The sequence below is a fragment of the Myripristis murdjan genome, chromosome 4 (genome assembly GCF_902150065.1).
Source record: "Myripristis murdjan chromosome 4, fMyrMur1.1, whole genome shotgun sequence".
Classification (NCBI taxonomy): Eukaryota; Metazoa; Chordata; class Actinopteri; order Holocentriformes; family Holocentridae; genus Myripristis; species Myripristis murdjan.
In genome coordinates this window covers 8383005-8404115 of record NC_043983.1, presented here as the reverse complement: position 1 = coordinate 8404115, position 21111 = coordinate 8383005, and the positions used below count along the sequence as shown (strand labels likewise).

The 21111-nt window shown below is 41.0% G+C and overlaps 1 protein-coding gene across 3 annotated transcripts in view; it reads left to right on the top strand.

Moving 5' to 3' along the window:
• pex5la (peroxisomal biogenesis factor 5-like a) overlaps window positions 1–21111 on the top strand; it is a 56611-nt gene that overhangs the window by 14999 nt on the left and 20501 nt on the right. For 2 of the 3 annotated variants that reach the window (XM_030050273.1, XM_030050272.1), the window contains exons 3-7: window positions 4095–4206; window positions 12131–12340; window positions 14086–14209; window positions 14356–14449; window positions 16830–16925. In XM_030050273.1, coding sequence (XP_029906133.1) covers window positions 4095–4206; window positions 12131–12340; window positions 14086–14209; window positions 14356–14449; window positions 16830–16925 — 636 coding nt within the window. Of the gene's footprint in view, window positions 1–4094; window positions 4207–12130; window positions 12341–14085; window positions 14210–14355; window positions 14450–14734; window positions 14765–16829; window positions 16926–21111 lie in introns of all 3 variants that reach the window. The other variant, XM_030050274.1, reaches the window with a different exon arrangement.

The window sequence follows — 21111 nt, the reverse complement described above, 5'->3', positions numbered from 1 at the left end:
CAGTCCTTACAGCACACTACTGGGTTGAGGTAATTTTGATACATGTTATGATACATGTAAGGTTTGCACTCGATTTCATCATGAACATACTGATGATACAGCCTCACTGTATGTGCCTCCTTCAGCACTTGAGGCAGCACCCCACCTGATATATAAAATCTAATTTAGTATTGCAAGAATAGCAGCTCAGTAGCGTGTTGTGTTATAGCGACACAGTGCCTCAACCACAGCTCCTCTGCATCGCCAAGGATTTGCCATTTACGTTTTGTCTGTAAAAGCCCAGTCTGTGGCCGTGTGTCCACCTGGCATTAACATACAACTGGCCAGCTCTAAGTATGTCCGTTCATACCTGGCATTAGAATGTGTCTCCAGATGCGTCTCTCTTGCCTGCTTGTGATCACATCTTACTTTTCTGTTCTATATGCAAATAAAATGTATCATTTCCATTTGCTGGAGTGAACAAGGATGTCTCCTTTTGTTAAAACATCCTTGTTCACTCCAGCCTCATTTTCATTCACCTGACTTATATATCGCATTTAAGAAATAGTGCATTGTGGGTAAATAGTTTCACGTTATTACACTGGCATGATCACAGTAACTGCCTGTTGAGACGAATAATCTCGTGAGAAAACTGAATGAATTAGGAGCATCAGACTTCAACTATTTGCCTGCTGTTTCATTTTGTGCTCAAAATACACAGCAAAGGTTGAAACTCATTCTTAAAACTCATTATGGAAAATGTAAACGTCTGAACACTAGAGTTTGTAATTCTTAATCTGAAACCTGTCAGGCTCAACCTGATCACGTCGGTTCAGTGTCAGATTAGTTAAATATTCCCACGGGTTTGAGAGGGTCAGGTTCTCTGCTGCGGTGGATGAACCTGAACCTGATGTTGAACTTGAATGTTTGAATGTGCAGGAGGGTGGGAACCATATCCAAATGTGGCCTGAGTGATCAGATTCAAAGATGCATTGAAGACGCTTTGGGTGCTGTGTATACCCGTGCTTAGTGCTGTGAGCTCGTGATCAGACGCTTGCTAATGTCAGGCGGAAACAGGGCCTGTGATTGCAGTATTCACACACTGTTGAAAAAGTGGGTAGCATCACTCAATTTACAGGACATTTATTCACCCCCATTACAATTCAGTCACCTGACATTTAGCACCCAACTCATTTCTCTTTAAGGACAGAGTAATGTGTGATAATAATTTATGCCAAAGAAACAGCAAGATAAATATTATAAGCCTTTTTATGTGCTGGCTAACAAAAAAAAAAAAAAAAATCTGTGATCTGAATGCCAACAACACCACAAGGTGACAATATCCTGCAGTCTGACATGTTAGACCTGTCATCACAAGAGTTTATGCTGTCTTTGTGGTGCATAATACAAAATGCCTGTTCTGAACTTCGGTCATTATGCCAAATACCAACCTTTGTAAAAATACTAAAACTAGAACAACAAAATATACACAAAATGAAAAATGTGTATTACAAAATAAATAAATGAATAAATAAATGCTACCAAATTCACACTGACTATTTAACTATATATAAACTGAATTTCACTTGAAAGAAATGTCAGTTTTCATTTTTTTTCACTAATTGCTTTTCATTTAAGTGATAATACTTCTGATTATTGCAGTTATGATGGGTATAAAATGCTCACAAAGTATCCTTCAAGTCCCGTCAAGAAGGTTTGTGTCCAACATTCATGAGGTCAGATGAATAATGAATTGTATCTTTAACAAAGACAGCGAGGTCTGCCATAATGGTGAAGTGGATGAGTAGCGCTCCTTGTTCCTGTTTTCTTTGTTCTTCTGAATCATCTCCTCGTCTCGCCAGCACCGGATCTGTCACTTTAATAATTTCTATTAACGATCATTCTTATTTTTGTGCCGAAAACTAGGTAGCAATTAATTGAATATGTGCAGAAATCATCTAATTAACGTAGCAGCGAGTCTAAAAGACCTTTGAAATGATTCACATCTTTCATTAAAGGCCAGTCTTTTGCTGGCAATTATTCAGCAGGAAGATTCATCAGTTTCATGGGTTTTGAAGCTGGGATGAATTGAGGCATCCAGTACTTTCATAACACCAAAAAATCTCTAACAGGCTCAGACTGTAGATTACTAATTAAATCTGACCTTTAAGAATGAATCTATGCTTACTAGACTGCTACTCATTCTTTCATTTCTCTGTGCAGCCCATAGTTTAGGGAAATGCATGGACTTAGTGTATATGTGACAGAGGGTGAAATCAGCTTCCTGCATACTGTGAGATTTCCCGTGAACCAAAACTTTATTCTGACACCAGAGCAGGACAAACCTTGACAAATTCCAATTACCTGTGCTGGGTCAGCATTTCAGGACTCAGTGTGAGCCTTCACTCCACAGACTAATGACCCTTCCTTGGATATCCTTTTTATTCCTTGTGCACATTTTTCTATTTGCTGAGGAAGTACACATTGTGGCAGGACTTTGATCATGATGTGGCATTACGTCTCCATACACAGTTTGACATTGCTCATCTTCAGGGTGCCTCTGTTTCTACTGCAGCAAACATGGAATCACATTTTAAACTGGTTGTCATCGCCTCCTGAAAGACTCCTGCCGCTTTCATCACGTCACTTATGACAAACTGACATGTGATGAGAGTTCAGATGATGAATCAAAACTCTCATCTTGTGATTCACATGGTCAAGCTCATCATGAATTGCAATTTATTTTTACTTTTCATTTCAGCTAAAGTGACCCCACAGGGTTGTAGGTCTGGGTGGATACAGCAGCAGCATCTATGATTGTTACTACAGTACAGAGATGCTATGAAACCCCCATTCAGGACCTTTCACATCAAGCACATGGCAGGTTGTGTGCAATTTCCTTCCATGGTTGCTAATTAATTTTTTAGCACCTTCATTAAAATTCTGCTTGCGAGCGCTGCCCTAGAGAACAACGATGGCAAATGTCATGTTTCCTCTCCCTCAGCATTATGTACACACTGCACAAGCGCACCACAGTGATGGTTTACTGTTTTTATGGGTCAAAGCCGTGATTTTGAGACCAGCTCCAAATTGTGGAGTATTAGTTGGGAAATGCAGGAAATGCTCCAGTTGCACCTGGAGCAGGCGCTCCAGGGCACCCATAATGAATTGGATGCAACCTATGATACAGCTGTGCTGGCAAGCCTATTGATGGATGCATCACAGGCGAGGTGATTAACATTTGCATGGTTTAGAAAATGAGATAAGCATTAATGGTTGAGCAATTATTGTGGGACACATCTATCAAATCTCCCTCAGCATAGCTCATCTGGATCTGAATGGACGATGAAAACGCCCGGGCATCAATTCCAGAAACCAGTGGCTAAAATCTGCTCATTTTCTACAACCAGCTGATGTTGACCACAGTTGCCTTGTTGCCTTGATATGTGGCAGTAATGTTGCACGGATACATTTGCTGTAGCTATCGTTGGGTAACATCAGTGCTAGAGTTTCAATATGCCCTGTCACTGAAACACCACTGGCATTACAGATCACAATCAGTCAGCTAAAATCAGCCCGCAGTCCTTTAACAATATTGCTCACAGTGGCTCAAACACCCTGTTAAACCCACCAGAGAAAATGCCAATGATCCAGAACCAATGATAATAAATGGTCTAATGTCATGTAAGACGGTAGAGCACTCTGAGGAGTGTTAAAAGAGAGTTTAGGGACAAAAGTGTTCAAATCAAATAAAGAAGTTTCCATATGTCCTCATGATGAATGATATTATGAACAATGAATACACTATCAACACAAAATAGAGCTAAATCTCTTTGAAGGCTCATTTTCATCATCTGTGTGATTAAACTGGAACAACACAAATTTACTTTGCAATTACTTTCCAATATATCTGCGTCATGCTGTGCTGCTCCGTGCTGTGCAACATAGAGATGTGTTGAAAATGATATGGCTATTTGTGATGCAGGGATTTGTCCAAAAAGAGACACAGGAGTCTTCTGAATCAAGAGGGCTAAACTTCACTTCCCATCATCATTCCAAGCACTCTGGTCGCTGTTATCATCTGTCTGAGCTGTCCTGTCTGCTTGCTCTTGCAGCTGGTGAGTGAGCAACAAGAAAGCCGTCCACTTCTAAGCCCGTCCATCGACGATTTCCTCTGTGAGACCAAGTGCGATGGGGTCTCTCGCCCAGTGACTTCAAACACAGCCGGTACAGTATAATGCACTTATAATTATTGCCTCTCTGTCTCTGATGGTTGATAACTCTCAAACAAGAGCAATTTACTTTGCAGAATCAACTTTACAGACATGGGGAAGGTTTATATCATATGCAATAATATTAAAATTGTCCCTGCAGGAACATATTTAAAGACACACACTATTAGTAATTTACTTTTTTAGAAAATTCCTCTTAATCCCACAACATATTTAGTGCCTAGAGCTCCTCTGCTGCCCTCTCTTTGCTGTATGTCAGACGCATGCCACAGATTACAAAAGCACCAGCGCACTGTAGCACGTAGGCACTTTTTGATGCTATGCTGAGGCTTTGAACATGTACGGTGCATGAATGCCATCTGTTAACAACATGTATTCATTAACCATAGCAGTAATACCCGAGAGCATGTTTTACACAGGATTGCTGCATATGTATCACCTCACCATCGCACCCCTGATCATAGTGAAGAACTCCCTCGAGGCTTGTATGAAACAGTTCTGATCACGTGTATGGTTTGTTATATTTTTTTCAAAGATGCATACATATATAAGAATAAAAAAGGGGAAAACTACAATGACTATCTAGCTCCATGGTTACCACAACCAATAATGCATTGCTGACTGTACTTTATAGGATTTTGTAGTACAGCTCTAATGCCTTTTGACACTGCGGTCAGCTTAAATAAAGACATGTCGGAAATCAAAACTCACAAACACAGCTCATATGTATGCAGTTGAGCTCAGCTACATTCCAGTAAAATATTCAAATATGTCATGGGTCACAATTTGGCTTTGGTCAGCGAAATGTATCATCACAATGAGCAGGAAGTTTGCAGGAAACCAAAACTGTAAACAAGAGATTATTTGTTTTCTGGGAATGAAAAACTTGTTTTGCAAGGAATTTCATGCCACGGTGAGGTAATTAATTTGTGTACCAGTTGCAGACAGGTGTTTGTATGCAAACTAGAAAAGACAAATGATTAAGTTTGCTCCAGGGGCTGTCCAATCTGCACACCCCACAAATGAAATCACAGGTGTTTTAGTTCATTGCAACATTGAAAGATGGTGATGACTTTGCTGGAAGGGAGAGCTACAGGTGTTGCAGGTGGCAGTATACAAATATGTGCTTTTGAGGTGATGAGTATGCAAACCAGACCATATTCACTTTAACGTTATGTGACTGGCTTAAGTCATGTCCCGGAGACCATACAGTTTGTCTAGTTCATAAAACCATCTAGGAATGTCCCCTGAAGGCATGAAGGTAAGATATGCATTTTTGAGTTAGGAAACTTGTAAACTTGACCTCTGAACGGCAGTGGCATTTAAAGCATGTGTTCTCTCTACAACTAATGGCCCTTTTCCATTAGTATCTACTCGGCTCGACTCGGCTCGACTCGGCTCGACTCGGCTCGCCTCGACACGGTTTAGGTGGTTTTCCATTACAGTTGAGTAGCACCTCGCCATGGGTGGAGTCGTCATAGCAAGGCGGCGCACCGTCCAGCTCCCTCTGGATTCTTTGAGCCGCCACCAAGCTCAGAAAAGTCTCCACGTCTTTATTTGACCGCGGTAGCGGTGTGCTTGCCATTTTCCGACTTTGACAACTTCACTGACAATCAATGTGCACGGCCGCTGTTGCCGTTTTTTTTTTTTTTTTTTTTTAAATGTCGGGTTTTGTTTTCGTGCGGGAGTCGCTCTCGTCACTCCCTGTCCAATCAGTTGCCTGCACGGCGTTTACGTCACATTTTCAGCTCGACTCAGCTCGCTTGGAACCCCGGCTGAGTAGGTGCTAAAATGGGACCTGCTAGCAGGTACTACGACCTAATGGAAAAGCTCTTAAACCGAGTAGAGTCGAGCCGAGTCGAGCTGAGTCGAGCTGAGTAGGTACTAGTGGAAAAGGGGCATAAGCAATCAAGATGTTTCCTGCCACTTATGTGCTCTAGTTTAAAGGGATCATGAAAGGATACAGTGCACGGAAGATGCCAAGAAATCATTTAAATGTGCTGACTTTAACAGATGCCTAATGCCATCAGTGTTTCCACATGGATAGGGCCTTGATCACTGACCTATACCATCTCTTGAATGATGATTTGCCAGGCCGACATCACCCCTGTGTTATTCAAGGTAACATGTGCCCCTCCCATACTGGCGACAGGTGCTGCGTCAGCCAGACAAGGCGTCAGGGAAACTCTCCATGCTCGGTCTCCCACTGCTTGGTGCATTCTCTTAATGGCAGTGATCCAGACCGCTAAATAATATATATACTGAAGATACAAGCTGGTAATATGACAGTTAGGGTATTGAGCACACAATAACAAATTTAAGCTGACATAACAAGAGCCTGTAATGGCACCTAATGGTAAAGGACACATATTACATAGGACAAGACAGAAATGGACAGGACAGAAAGGACACAAGGCAGGACATAATAGCTACTTAATGGCACAAGGTCTTCTTTATGTAGGTGCACTGCAAAGGAGAGGATACAAGATGATCTAAGCTTCTCTAAAATTCAATATTTGTGCACAGTTAGTTGGTCTATGATGGTCCTCAACAGAAAGACATGAAAAAGTGAAAAAAGATTGGTTTTCCATGATTATGATCGCAGAGACGAAGAAGTCAAGGCTTTGGATAAGCCCATATGAAAGTCCTCGCTGCGTACATCGACAAAGTCTGATATGCATATCTCAGTCGATATTTTCCCCAGAAGAAAAACTGAATAAATAGATGGATCAAGCTATTCAAGGTACATTTCTTCACTGGTATCAAAAATCAAATTAGTCTCATTTGTTTGTCTGGAGGTAAAATCAAAGACAAAGCACAACACAGGCCTATTGTTCTTTGCTGAGCCCAGAAGTCCTTGTCTGATGCCCCACTGTTCCCTCACACTGGTAGAGCTGGGATTATTCAAATAACTGTCATTTGGATAATTGAAGGTCAGTGACTGCCTTGAGAAAGAGAGCCAGGCATGAAAAACTTCAAAATAATAAACCTCCCAGTGAGACCGAAAAGGCCTAAATCAATGACATTAGAGAAAAATCATGGTTTTCTGAAGTCGTCTTGAAAAAAATGTCTTTTTCAGGCTGATGACCAAATTGTTTTGTTTTTGTTTTTTGTTTTTTTTTTAAATCCTACAATAGCTTCTAAATGAGTTTCATGGGCAGTTGCAGTTATGAAGCACGCTCAAGACAACTTTTCAGTTCAAGTCATAAAATGGAAAATTATGAAAACTGCAGCTATAATGTTTTCTTCCTGCAGCAACAAAATGTTACTAACTTAATCAGCGGGTTGCTTCAATTGAGTGTCACAGAAACATGGCGATTTCATCACAACAGACCACTTGTCTAAACTCTTGTGCAGGCCACGTCTGCTATCGTGATGAAATGCTAGATGGAGCTATCAACAATATCCTAAAAAATAATCTCGACCAATTGAGAACATCTTGGTTCTGGCACATAAGGCAGGGTGAGGATCTGTACCCAAATAGCTCGCGGCTGTTTTCCAGCCCAACACGTCACCACCTGCTCTGTGATCTGCCCATACGGGCCGCTTAGCTCGACCTTTCATGAGCCGGCCTGCTCATCTCTCCAAACAGTTTCAACTCAGTTCCCAGTGCTGACATGTCCTTCCCACTCCAGTCAGAAATTCATCCACTCCCCCTTTTCCACTGTAAGCTTATAACTCATGTATTCAAGAATGGCCTTTTGCCACCTTATCTCTAACAAGTGATGTCACCTATGCTCCACTCACTTTTATTGCTCTCAAAAATCAAATCCATCTCTTATCGTCAGTCTTATTTTATTTATTTTCTCTTGGTTTCACAGTCATAGCAATACTGTAAGGGCACTATTACCCTGACTTTGGTGCTCTGTTGCACTCACTGGAAAGTAAACACCTGAAATGTACATGGGAATATAAAAACAAGCACTTTTGAATACAGCAAAAACACATTATAAGTCCTTTGGGGGTTTCTTGGTGACCTAGAAAGGTAAGGTACGTATCATGAACTTGCAACACAAGGGATTTGAGTTATTTTTTATGTAGTTTTTCCTCCATTGTCTCCCAATTTAGTCGTGTCCGACTCAATATCCACTACACACAGACGGTATACGCATCTAGTCTAGGTGTCAGACAGGCAGCTGATGAAGGAATCTGGAGGACTTCATTTGTCTGTTCAATTGTCTTCCCCATCTCATCATTTCAAGCCGATTCAAGGGTGCCAAAACATTTTTAACATCCTCGCCTTTTCTCGAGAAGCATGTCTTTCTTTTGATGCCGCTAATACTTCAAGCAACCTTCCATGAGTGTGTCTCCTTTGATTTGTAATTGCACTTATCATCTGGAGAGCACAAGACATGGAGGACAAGCATGCTCCCTAATTACCCACAGATTTCATTCAACAAATCCTCTCAGTTGGTTTTCATAAAACAGCAGCGCGCCAATTATGCAGTGGTGTGTCTACGTTTTTGAGCACACACTGCAAAAAAGAAAATGCTCGGGGACTTTGAAATGAGGAAAACTTATTACATTCTTTTGCAAAATAATATTAGCTGGGATCATGAATTTTACCTATAGTGACAAAAACTTAAAATGCCCCCCAAAATCCGCTGTCCAAGAAAATTTTGACACCATACAAGCATTGCAACTTACTTAAGTTTCAGTTTGTTGCTACAGTTACAGATGAAACAGAGTATGGATTTAGAACAGCGATTAAACCTGAGCCACACTTTTTGTATGTTACACAGCTTTAGCAAACACCCTCCTGCCTTTCAGAAATGACTGTTCATCCAGACCATGGCAAAAGATAACTATGTTAACCTACACTAGCTGCTAACCGCCACATCGTGTCCCAGTTTTTGAAAGCCATTTGCATTAAAAACTATATGATTATTTTCCATTAACACAGGCATAATATTAACACCAGAGTTAGTGAACCCATTTTCTGTACAGATATTTGGTGTATTTATTATATTTTGTCAACAAAATATAATATGTCAACAAATCTCCATCGCTAGGCTGTCTGATCTGTATGAAAATGATGCTGAGAGGAAATTTTTATCTTCACAGCAAAATTAATTGTCTTTTGCTATTTTATGTTGTTAGCAAGTGATCATGGCAGCTTTAATGGGATAATCCACTCCGAAGTATGCATTAAAGAGGTTTCTGTAATTGCGAGTGATAGGTGGCACTGTAAGGACCACTAGAAGGAGAGGGAGCAGTCTAACCTCCGTCACCATCAGATCATGTGGAGGTTTGCATGGAGCAGACAGGGGTGACGTTAAGTTTGTACGTTTGTTTAGTCAATGTATTTGCCTTTATTAAGTTATTTCCCAATAGGTGGCAACAGTGTTGTTTAATTTATTTGTTTCATCAAATAAGAACCATCACATATCGAGCACTAGTGTGACTCAGTGCTGGGGATTTGGACAAACTCATTTCCTCCAAACTTATGTGATAGACTTGTTCAGTCATAGTATATCGTGCATTGAATTGGGTGATTGGTTTTACATGCCATGACATGAGATTAGGGAAGACTAACAGTCAGGTGTGTTTGAAATACTTGATGTGCATTTGATTTGTCTTCTCCAATAAGGTAGGAACCTGTTTTAACGTTCCAGTGGTTGAAACTCAGTGAGGAATGGCGAGCTTTGCCAAACACTCCAAATGTTTCAAATTCATTTTGAAAAACTTTACATTATTGGATCTTATATTGGATCTCTTTTTTTCTTGGTTCTGACTTTATATATGAATGAGTGTTACTGTCACATGAAACTACAGTCTTAACACTTCTACACCCACGGAGCTCTAATTCTTGTCTCTGTACACTATTTATTGTCTTGTCTGTGAGAGTTGTTTCCACCAACCAATTTAATTTGTTTTGCAGATCTTAGTCTGATGTGCAAATTTAATATTTCAATCAGCGAGAACAAATAAGAGACTTGAAAAAGAAAAGAAAAAAATAGATAAACAAATGAACCAACGGGGAGAGGTTAAAACTACAAAAAAAAAAACTACAAAAAAAAAAAAAAAAAGTGATACAGGCTACAAATCTAATGGTTTCAATAGTTTTCTAAAAAAAAAAAAAAAAAAAAAAAAAAAAAAAAGTTAATGAAATTAGTGATCTTTATCATAAGGAAGCAAAAATAATATCTTTGAGGGACATAGAAAAGTCTTAATATTTACAATGAAGGTTAAAATATGGCAAGAAATCTTGATTGAATGCCCATGCTAACAAAACCTGTTTATGGAGATTAGGTTATTAAGTGGAAAACTGACACTGTAACTGTATCATAACACATTTCAGACCACCACTGATGATCTGCGACATCCCTTGTGATGACGTATACATTAGACGTGACACTAGCGACACATTTCGGTGGCGATGTTTGAGTCACACTGGTGACAGCGTATAAATCCTCTCTTCTCATGTAAATGTCACATGACAGTCTCCTTTCATAAGTAATCATGGCACTATCCACCGGCCATACGCTCGGCAACCGCTCTCCACTTCTTCTTTGCCTCCATGTTGTGCACTAAAAACCATGTAGCGCCCTCCTCATCGTGGATTAAAGCTTGGTTATATTCTGTATCCCCCAGTAGCAGCAAAGGATCAGGACCACAGCATAGACTAAAGGTTGAAGCCCTGGATAGGAGGCTCTGTCCTTCTTTGCCGGTCTACTAACTTGAGGTTGAATGCTTAATTGACCAAACAGGAGTTGCTCAGGGGGCTGCCTTACCCTTATCAGACTGCGCAGTGGCCATCAAGTCTGAAGTATATTTAGATTCTCTGTGAAGAGCAGTACCAATTTTTTTTTTCAACGTCTACCCAGGGGGCACCACTGTGACGGCTTAAGTACCCTTGACAGCTCAACTCTCCGTGTCAGAAAATGTGCAGATCAAAGATCACCGTTTTGTGCACTACAACAAGTGAAACCAGTCATTTCGACTTATTCAAAGCTTCTGAAGTGCACGCTTTAATAAGTCTCAAACACCATTTAGCGAATAGCCTTGTCATAACTGCTAAGCTGAAAGAGGCACTATACACTGAAAAGTGACTCATAGTAATCATTCACAAATGCTTAGAATTGATTTCAAATCTTTTCATATTTTTTTAAAAAACAACCTCTTCAGGCAATAAAGGGAACAAAGAACACATTTGAGGCAAACCAGCAGGAGGGTAGCACCACCACAGCAAAACAGCTTTGCAGCATGAAACAGCGCTCCAGGGATCCAATTCAACCCTCTGAACATTTATCCAGTAATACAACTTTATATAAACTTTGGAAAAAGCATCCTTAATTAATGAGGCTGCAAACTTTCCATCTATGAATGAAGATTTTAGAGTGATATTATTCCTGTACAATTCATTTTACCTATGTTTTATTTTAGACAGTATCATCGCTCATAAATTAGTACACATTCAAGAACGTAACTGCACTGTAAACAGGTAATCAAATCATGTGTACCTGATTCAAAATTGATTATACCAGCGGTAGTGTTCCAATTTATATTTCTGCTTTATTCAAAAAGAAATGCATAAATAAATACATTGGACCTCATATGGGCAGTTGTAAATGTCAGCAGTGGCTTAGTTAGGTGGGTTTCAGTGTGACTACAGTAGACAGAAAGAAGGTGGTGGTTCAAGCTGAGAGATGAACAAATTAAAATGGCAAGATGTGGGACTTTAAAATGGAAAGACAGAGGAACTGAAACTGGACAGATCTATCACTTGAAGTTCCAGTCCTCCCATGCATGGGGGAGACGCGAGCGTGCCCACTGGATGTTTCTGTTTCAGATGAGCACTCCATTTCCAAAGAAGCTTAATTAGCAGGGCCACCACATCCCGTTGGTACACATAGAGCATTTTCAGACATTCAGCAATATAAAGGCAGAGAGTTAAAACAGTGTCATCCCCCTCCTAGTTCTGTCCTCAACACTGGACCTGTTGGATCTCAGTGAACCCGGAGAGAGGAGGAGCAGCAAGGACAAGAAGAGTCCCCTGTCGTTGCGCGGGGAAGGCCAGAAGAGCAACCTTCACAGGAAGAAGACGGATGAGACGGAGCTGATCCAGGTGGAAGTTGAACAAATAGGCCCCAGCTTACGCACCCCTGAGAGGGTGTCTCTAGACTCAGGTAGAGGCACACTGCAAATTTTGGATGTTTCACAATTTTCTTATCAGAGGCAGAAAGAGGAACATTGTATTCCCAGAGCACAATAAATGTACACAGATTTGCCTTGGACAACCTGATGCTAAGACAAGCTGACAGATTACAGAGTTCCTTGGCACCGACTGGCAGTCAGCAGCGCCTCACATACAATGGATGGTCGACATTACATAACACCATCCAGTGATCATTCAGTGTCTATGTAAGTTAGATGGCATAGCACCCACTGTGTTTACAGCTATACATGGAAATATAGTGGGTGGTTAGCATTGCATTGACAAAATGCACCATAAAATAGCTATAATGAATAGAGTGTTCCATCATTTCTATCACCTCTATCATTTTTGCATTACTTTATCTAATATATGATGTACCATTAAGAATCAGCATCATTTGTATGAGGAAACTTCATGTATGATTTAAAATCGTATTATTATGTTATTACCGTACCTTGTCCTGTACTTTATTATATCATAAACACTATAAATATCACCTCCTTCCTCCAACTTCTCCAAATGCTGTAAACGCTCGCCCCCACCTCCAATCATCCCCTGTGGATCTGACCTCGTAAAAGTCTAAGACAGACCGAAGAAAGATCAAGTGAATTCCCCGTAATGAAAAGAATCATCTTAAAAGACATTAAGAGGAAACAGCCAATTACTTTCCTATTTGCCAGTTGAAAAGGTTAAAGTCTTCAAATGAGAAGTAATTATGCAGAGTGAGTCAAACTACAGTATAGTCTGGCTGAATAATTCATGCGGCTGTAATTGATTGCAGCCCCAGTGTCATTTACAAGCAAAACTTCATGTTCTGTTATAATTGTGAGCAGATGGCCTTTTGTTTAGATGCCCCCAGCACCGATTGTTCGTTTCCGTTTTTATCTTAATCAGAAAGATACCATTAGTGATTGTACCTCAGTTTTAAGGCGAACATGTAACTTTGTAACTCACACATTACAGTAATCAGGTCGATTGTTTGGTTACCAGAAACATAGTGCATTATTTTTTTCATTATGAGTAAACTTGATTAACTAGTTTAATTTGTTTACTGGTTAAAATGCAGTTGCTATTATTGCTTTATTCTTTTGCGCTGTTTCATTTCTGTTAGTGTTTGTAGAAAAAAGTGAGAATCCTGCAGCATCTCGTGCAAACAACATGCTGCTAATTGAAAAAAGTCAATTAAGTCTCCTCGATATGAATTAGATTGGCATACTGTTTCAATAACAGAGCAAGAGTCTCGCTTTGCATTTTAAAACAATGACTGACAGCCTACTTGCCAACACGAGGCATATTGCTATGGCACAGTTCTGAAGAGAGTGATGCAAAAGCACTCTGAACTTTATGATGTGGCTTCTTTTTTTTCAAGGTTAGGATTAAAGCAACTAATTACTTTTATAAGTGACTTTACCTTCACAGTGTTGTACAGAGGACTGCTAAAATATTAACTCATGCCACTTTTAAAGCAGTTCTTTTTTATCATGAAAATGGTCCTGTATGTTACCATGTTTACTGTGAAGGTAATACAGTTTTCCTTCAGGCTGTCATGCTGGAGGTGATGGATGTTTTATATATTGCACACATGTGATATGTGATGAATTTTTGCTGTTTTGCGACTGAACTTCATCTGTCTCTTTTGCCAGTTTAATGGCTGCAGTTTTTTCATCCTGGAAAATATCTGTGAGTGATTTGACTGACAGTTACCCTTGTCTCCAGTCAACATTGGTTCTCCCTTGGATAAATGGGAGGATTTGAACCCCAACTCGGAGAGAAATGGCAACAGAAAATGGAAGCTGGAGAGACGGCGTTCATCCAAAAATTCCTCCAATGAATTCCTGTGGTAGGTATTGATGGGAGAATATTTTTGCTTCTGGCTCAACAACGGCATTCAATCTCTTATCATGGGACATGCATTGAAAGACTCCAGTCCATATCAAATTGAGCACTGTGTGTCTTAACCATTTACCCCACCTTTCTCTGTGCTAGGTCTATTGACTGCAAAAACCAATCAGAGCCATCAAACAAGAACTGCTTGGAAGTAAATACCAAAGCCGAGCCAGAGTCTGCCCTAGCTTCTCAAGTAAGTGCTCAATGTGTTCGGCTCAGGCAGTAATAATTCTCATTATTGTATGTGCTGTCTGCACTTGAAATCAACATCCTTTTTAGGTGAGAAAGCTTCACACCTCTCAGGCATGTTTTTGACTGATGGCTAGGCTTTCATAATGAAATTTTCAGATGACTGCAACCTTCTTTGAACATTTGCATGTGGATGCATGACAACTTGCCAGCATTAGATATTAAATCCTGTTGTGTGATTATGTGAACCCATCATTTTGTCCTAACACCTTAAATTTCTCCATTTCAGCTCAACAGACAGTATATTAGTGGAAGACATGTAAGCCTCCCTATGCATCCTTTCCTATAATTTTGAAAGACCTATACATTTGCACCAGGAAAACAGCATCACCACATCATATAATTTGACTTAAAAGACTATCAAAAATAGAGTTCATGAACTGGGGTACTTATACTGAAGCCCATAGGCACATTCTGTGAAATCCAGATATAACATGTTGGCCTTGAAATTGTTCCTATGTGGTGCTACGAGGTCCAAATGTCAAGCGCTTTCCTCCTTAGTTGACATCTCTTTGTAGGTCTGCCTACGGGGTCTTGTTTCCGGACGCCATTATTAGATTAATAGCCCATGAATTATTCAGTGGCCTTACTCTGAGCCCATTAGTGCAGATCTCACCAAGCTAGCTAAGCATACATCACCTTTTCAACACTCAAATAAATAATAGATTTAGGATTAAAGATAGCTGTTCAAGATGGGGGAGAAGTTATTGGCAAACAAACACCAAATTTGTTTGACCGTGGTAGCTCACTAACAGTGATACTGTAAAGACTGTCTCCCACTTGGCAGGTGCCACACACACACACACAACCACACAAATATCCACACTATGTGTTGCATGAGATTTAATATACTGAAAATACTCAATATTTTATTTTAATTTAGCTTAAAGAAAAAATCCACCTTAATCAAAAATTACACAGACAGTCAGTCTGTGACATCAGTTTGTGATCCCGGTGCATTCTAGGAATTAGTTAGTGATGGCGTTTTTGGCCACTTTCCCTCAAATGACTCATTTATCTCTGCTTCAATTTGCAGTTTCATTCATTTCCCATAATAATGTCTTCTGAAAAGCCCCTGAATGGCATATGAAGGCGGTGCTGGTAAGCAACGCCTTCATATATGAATATATGAGCATATAAATATGGCAACCCAGCCAACTAGTGGGTGAGCACTAATTGCCATATGTTAGCAGCATAACTTGTGTCATGTTGCTGACATGTGGCAAGTTTTCTGCAGGAATCCACAACCAAACAACAGCAAAATAGGCCAAGAAATGTAAGGTACATGATTGATCACTGCTGCTTTGTGTTAAAATGTTTTAGGGTGGATATTTTCTTCTTCAGCAATACTGTAGACCACTACAGCTCCTTCACACAATACAGCATTCAAAACTAATAAGTTGGGCAAGAAACTTTAATAATTGGGTAGAGGCTAATTCTTCTCAGGCCAATTATGCTGAAATAAACATATAAATATGCAGACTGTGGGGAGGATAATGGCCGGTCTGACTGCCAAGCAGGCATTGCTGAGGGAAGCCACCAACACACTAGCGACACTTGCCCAGAATACGTCCTTCCCCCATCACTCCCCATCCCCACCCAACCACCACCACTACTACCCCACCACATGGAAAAAAGGACTAAATGAAATTCCTCAGCCTCTGCAATGGATTGGCAGTCATCAGAATATAGAAATTGCTATTTACACTAAATGTAGTGACATACAACATCCAAGCATGAAGGGTTATCTATAAATCAATGATTGGATAATTTCTATAGAAGCATCAGAGCAAGACTTTGGATCCAAGATTTTGCCAGAGAGGCTATCAGCATCTTTCAGAGTTTGATACTGCATGGCAAGAGTACAAAGGGCATGCAATGTTAGAGCAGAGGAAGGGCCGCGGGAACAAGAGTGTGAGTAAGTGTGGGGGGGTGTGAATGTGTAATTGAGTAAGACTGGATGAGTAGCATGGTGCTCAGATGAGAGGGTAAAGTGCTGGAGGGGGACGGGGTGGGGAGGGGTTGCTGACAGTAGGGATTCTGCTGGCCTCCCTAAGCATGTCAGAGGCTTTGCCGAGGCAGGGATATTTACCCGTCCCTGAGAAGGCAGAGATGGCTGACCCTGCACACTCTGCCTGTCTCTCCCTTCGGCTGCCTGTGCGAGAGTATGTGTGTGCGTGGTATATGAATGTGTGTGCGTTTGTTGTTCATGTATATGTGTGTGTGTGTGTGCGCGCGCGCGTGTATGTGTGTGTGTGTGTGTGTATATATTTCATGGAGTGTATTTGTGTGTATGTGTGTGTGTGTGTGTGTCTGTGGAACAGAGTCGCCTAACGAAGGAGCAGAGGTGGGGCAGTGCCCTCCTGTCCAGAAACCAATCCCTGGAGGAGGAGTTTGAGCGTGCCAAGGCTGCTGTTGAGGTAAGCAGAGAGCTACTTTACCCACTTCACACCTGTCACCTGTCAAGAAAAACACCATCTCCACCATACACTTACAAGTGCTTAACACTAAAAGCAAGCTGGGTTTCAATATTAAACACTCTCTTTTCCTGGTGTGCTCAGCAGCAGACCTTGTCAAGGCTGGGGGTCAGTTCACTTTCAAAAGCGGCTCATTTCAGGAGCGACAGGGTGGCCTAGAGGTTAGAGAAACTGGATGGCCTAAATGTTGGCAAGCATCCTCCCTGCTGAAGTATCCTTGAGCAAGACACTGAATCCCCACCAGCTCCAGGGACGCTGTTCTGTAGCTGAGCTGCTGACCTCCCTGGAGGACGGCATGCAAAATGAAAATTTCCCTCAGGGATCAGCAAAGCATTGCATTGCAAAATTGGTGATATTTATATTCATTTCATTCAATACAGAAAAGATGACATTTTCAAGAAAGTTTGTTCAATTTCAAGTTTGTTTGTTGAATGTTGAATTGGTACTTGTAGAAATATTCCCATGAAGAAGAGATGGATTGAAATGACTTAAGTGATAAAGTGCTGTTAGAAAAGGAACTCGGTGAACTTCAGGCTAAGAAAAAGTTTCCTTCAACACATTTCCAACTTCACTGCTCATATTGCCTGAAATCACTTACCTGCCACTTACTGATTTCTATTCGACGCCTTCAGCCCCTTTTGTCTCCACATCAAATGATCATTACTGCACTTTGTTCCATGTGTTTGCCCCTATGGTGCCATCTGACAGCTTAATAGTCCATGCCAAATTCACACACTCAAGTTCATGAGGTGTTTGACCTAGAAAAGTACTCATGACTTTCCGCCGGCTAACAACAGGGAGGTAAATAGGTCAGTCATTTTACGGCCAGACGTATCAGGTATCACAGGGGACGGCAAAGTTACAGTAATCAGATATAGCTTAATTCAACATGGGAGCATGTATTTACTGTATAAAGTGCAGGGCTCAGACATGCACTGATGTTCTCATGCTGTCATAAAAACCTCATAGGGTTTTTAATAATGGCAACATGGAAAATGTCTCCATAACCTCTGCTGAAAAAGAATACGTGTTGCGAGCTCAAAACATTTCCATTACCTTGCCCACTTCAGTGTCTTTCTGCGTTGTATTTCCCCATTTGATGCAGAGATGACATGGATGGAATGAGATGAGAATTTCCATCCACATTTTGATGACTTTATTTTCCTTCTTTTCAGTAAGCTGCAACACCTACGTCTATGCTTTTCTTTTGAATGGTGACATTTTTCTGTGTGAAGTCCTCCAGATCACACTGGTCTCAATATCTTTGTTCCCAAAAAAGCAGATTCTATACTGCTGGGAGGTTGTTTTTTTTTATAACAGACACAACCATCCAATTCTGTGTTGTACATACAGTAAAAGCATTCTACCAAACTCCTTCATCTTCACTGACAGTTATGGTAGGGCGTTACATACTGAGCTATGTGTTATGGGCGATAAATAATAGAGCAGAGACAGGAAGACAGTGAGAAAGTGAGGGGAGCAGCTGCAGAGGAGTGGACTGCCCCGCTCGGTGATCACTTCCCAAAGTGAGTAATGATGTCACACCTTGTATGAAACTCCACGCCACAAGTACCAGCTTCCCAAATTGCACAGTATGTGCAACTGCGTCAGCCAGAGGGCAGGTAATTCTGATAAGTGATGAGACTCTGAGATGCTCCGGGACAAATGGAGCATTGATTGGTAACAGTATCTCTCAGCTTCGATCGAGTAGCCTGAGTGCTGGCCTCTACTCTCAGAGAGCTCTGTTTAACGCAAGCGGTCAGCCATTTTGGCTCCAACTGCCGATATCAATGCCCACGATCACAGATAATTTCCCTTTAAGTAGCTGTGCATATGCATGTGCTTTCATACTTATGAAGATATGGAAGGAGAGATGGCGCAAGAGGCAGAGAGCACACCACTCCAGTGCACAGCCCAGCTGCCAATTCATTCAATTAGTTGAAATTGCCAAATGTGAGGAGCTGATAAAGGACCCGTACAAGGAGCAGACGAGGATTTAAGCCCTTAAATATCATCCGTTTCACAAAGATGGCGCCGATGAAGAGTTGTAGCTTTCATGCATTTCACATAAAATCCTTTAAAGGGGAGGATAAAATGGCAGTGGCCCAAGAGAAGGAGCTTCGCTTCGCCTTAATTTAAAAAGAGGCTGATAAAGAGGCGTCTTCTGTGTAGGCCAGTGACTGTTCATGTGATGTGGGGGCAGCACCAGTGACACTGAGCTAATGACAGCCTAATACTTTTATTAAATAAAGCACCAATGGAAAAGCTGCAGGGTGGGTTTTTACTTTGGGGTGCAGTGTTTTGGCTGTGAGGCTGAGATAACGTAGCCACAATATCGATAAAGACAAGATCAAGGTGACTGCAGGCTTCATGTTTGATTAAAACAGCAGGAGGATGAGTTTACTTTTTTCTTGCAGAATATTAGACTGTGGGAGTAAAGGCTGCAGCAGACTGAGAACAGAGGCTGTTACGCAGTTAAAGATGTGGGCTTGTGATCAGAGGGTCGCTGATTTTAATCCCCGGGCCGGCTGGGAAAATGTGGATGGGGGAAAGTGAATGAGTAATGCTTTCACCTCCCTTAACAACTTCCATCAATGTGCCCGCAAGCACTCAACCCCCAACTGTGGTCCAGTGGAGTTGCTCAGTTGCCAACACTAGAATGAGGTTGTGCAGGTCAGCTCCCAGGTGTGAATGTGGTGTTGAAAAAGAGTATGTGAAAAGGAAAGGCTCCTCTTTTCTTTTAAGGGCCACAATCCACGTCGAGGTAAAGCTGCATTTTATAGACATACTGTCATAAATGTACTTTATTTCCCTCAACAACCCAACCCTATTATCCGAATCCCTTTATCTCAAATTGACACAAGTGTTTGAATGCCCCGGCTGAATCTGTCTGCCCCGTACTGTTTTCCTAGACAGCCATGCATTATCTAAGTGCATTTGTCTGCCCAAATGCATTCCTGACACATTGTCCATATGTAATGTATTTTATTCTTCCCTGAGTGACATTATCGGGACTCCAGCTCCCTATTTTTGTCTTGCTGACCAAGGACTTGTCCCACCCAGCGGATCAGTGGGTGGCTCATTAACATTAAAAGGCCATGGCAGCCCTGCTCTGGAGATGAGCGGAGCTGTACTTGGAGGCTGGTCTGTGTCACTGGTAAATAATGAGACTTTCTGTAATGTAATCCCCCTGGGCAAAGTGGATAAGTAACCCCTATTCACATGCTCAGTTTCCCCCAGGCTGTATCTCAGGTTAACACATGACTCTAACTACAGTAAACAGATTAGGTTGGAGTCAGGTTATAGTGTGAAGGCTCACAGCCACATTGGCCGCGAGAGAGATTTTTGATGAAACTGTTTGATGGAAAATGCTCCTTCAGTGCATTGTTCAGCCCTAGATTCATACACTTGGATACTGTTACACTGATGGATATCATCAAGTTATGATGCCCAAAGCAAATCAAGAGATTCATGAGGAAGTGCTGTAATTCATTTTTTTTTTTTTGTACCATTTCCCTCTCAGCCCGTCTTGTCTTGTCTATCTACTTCACCTTCAGTCAGAGATTCCCCTCATTTCCCAGAGTGAATTTTGACAACAACAAGAGATGGGTTGTTAACTTGGTGCTTTGAGCAGGTGGTTAGAGTGATGGCAATAGCGTGGTTTTAGATAGTTGGATGTTTTAGATAGTGGAGCAATTTTCTGCTATCAAATTTCATTATAGCTGGGCTGGAAATATCTCAAAGTGACGTCATTTTGCCTACGTTGGGCCTGTTATCCATGGCAATGAGAGAAGTACAGCAGCAAACAACAAAATGGGGCCAGAAATGCAAGGTTGACTGCCAAATGACTAGCTGTTTTGTAACAGTTTTAGTTTAAAAAAAAGTAATGGAGAGTCAGTAATAGTGACAGAGTGTGGATTTTACATAATGAAGTGACCTAAAACAATTATGTCACAAACTCTATCAATAATATAACATCAAAAATACAATTTTCTAGATATCAACAGTGCTCGGGAAGCTGGGATTCAATTCAGCAGCCCAAATGTTGTTATAAACTAATCTAAAAATAATAAACTGTGGTTTCTTGAGACTGCAAAGAATATACAGTGCATCTCCGACCCTTCACGCC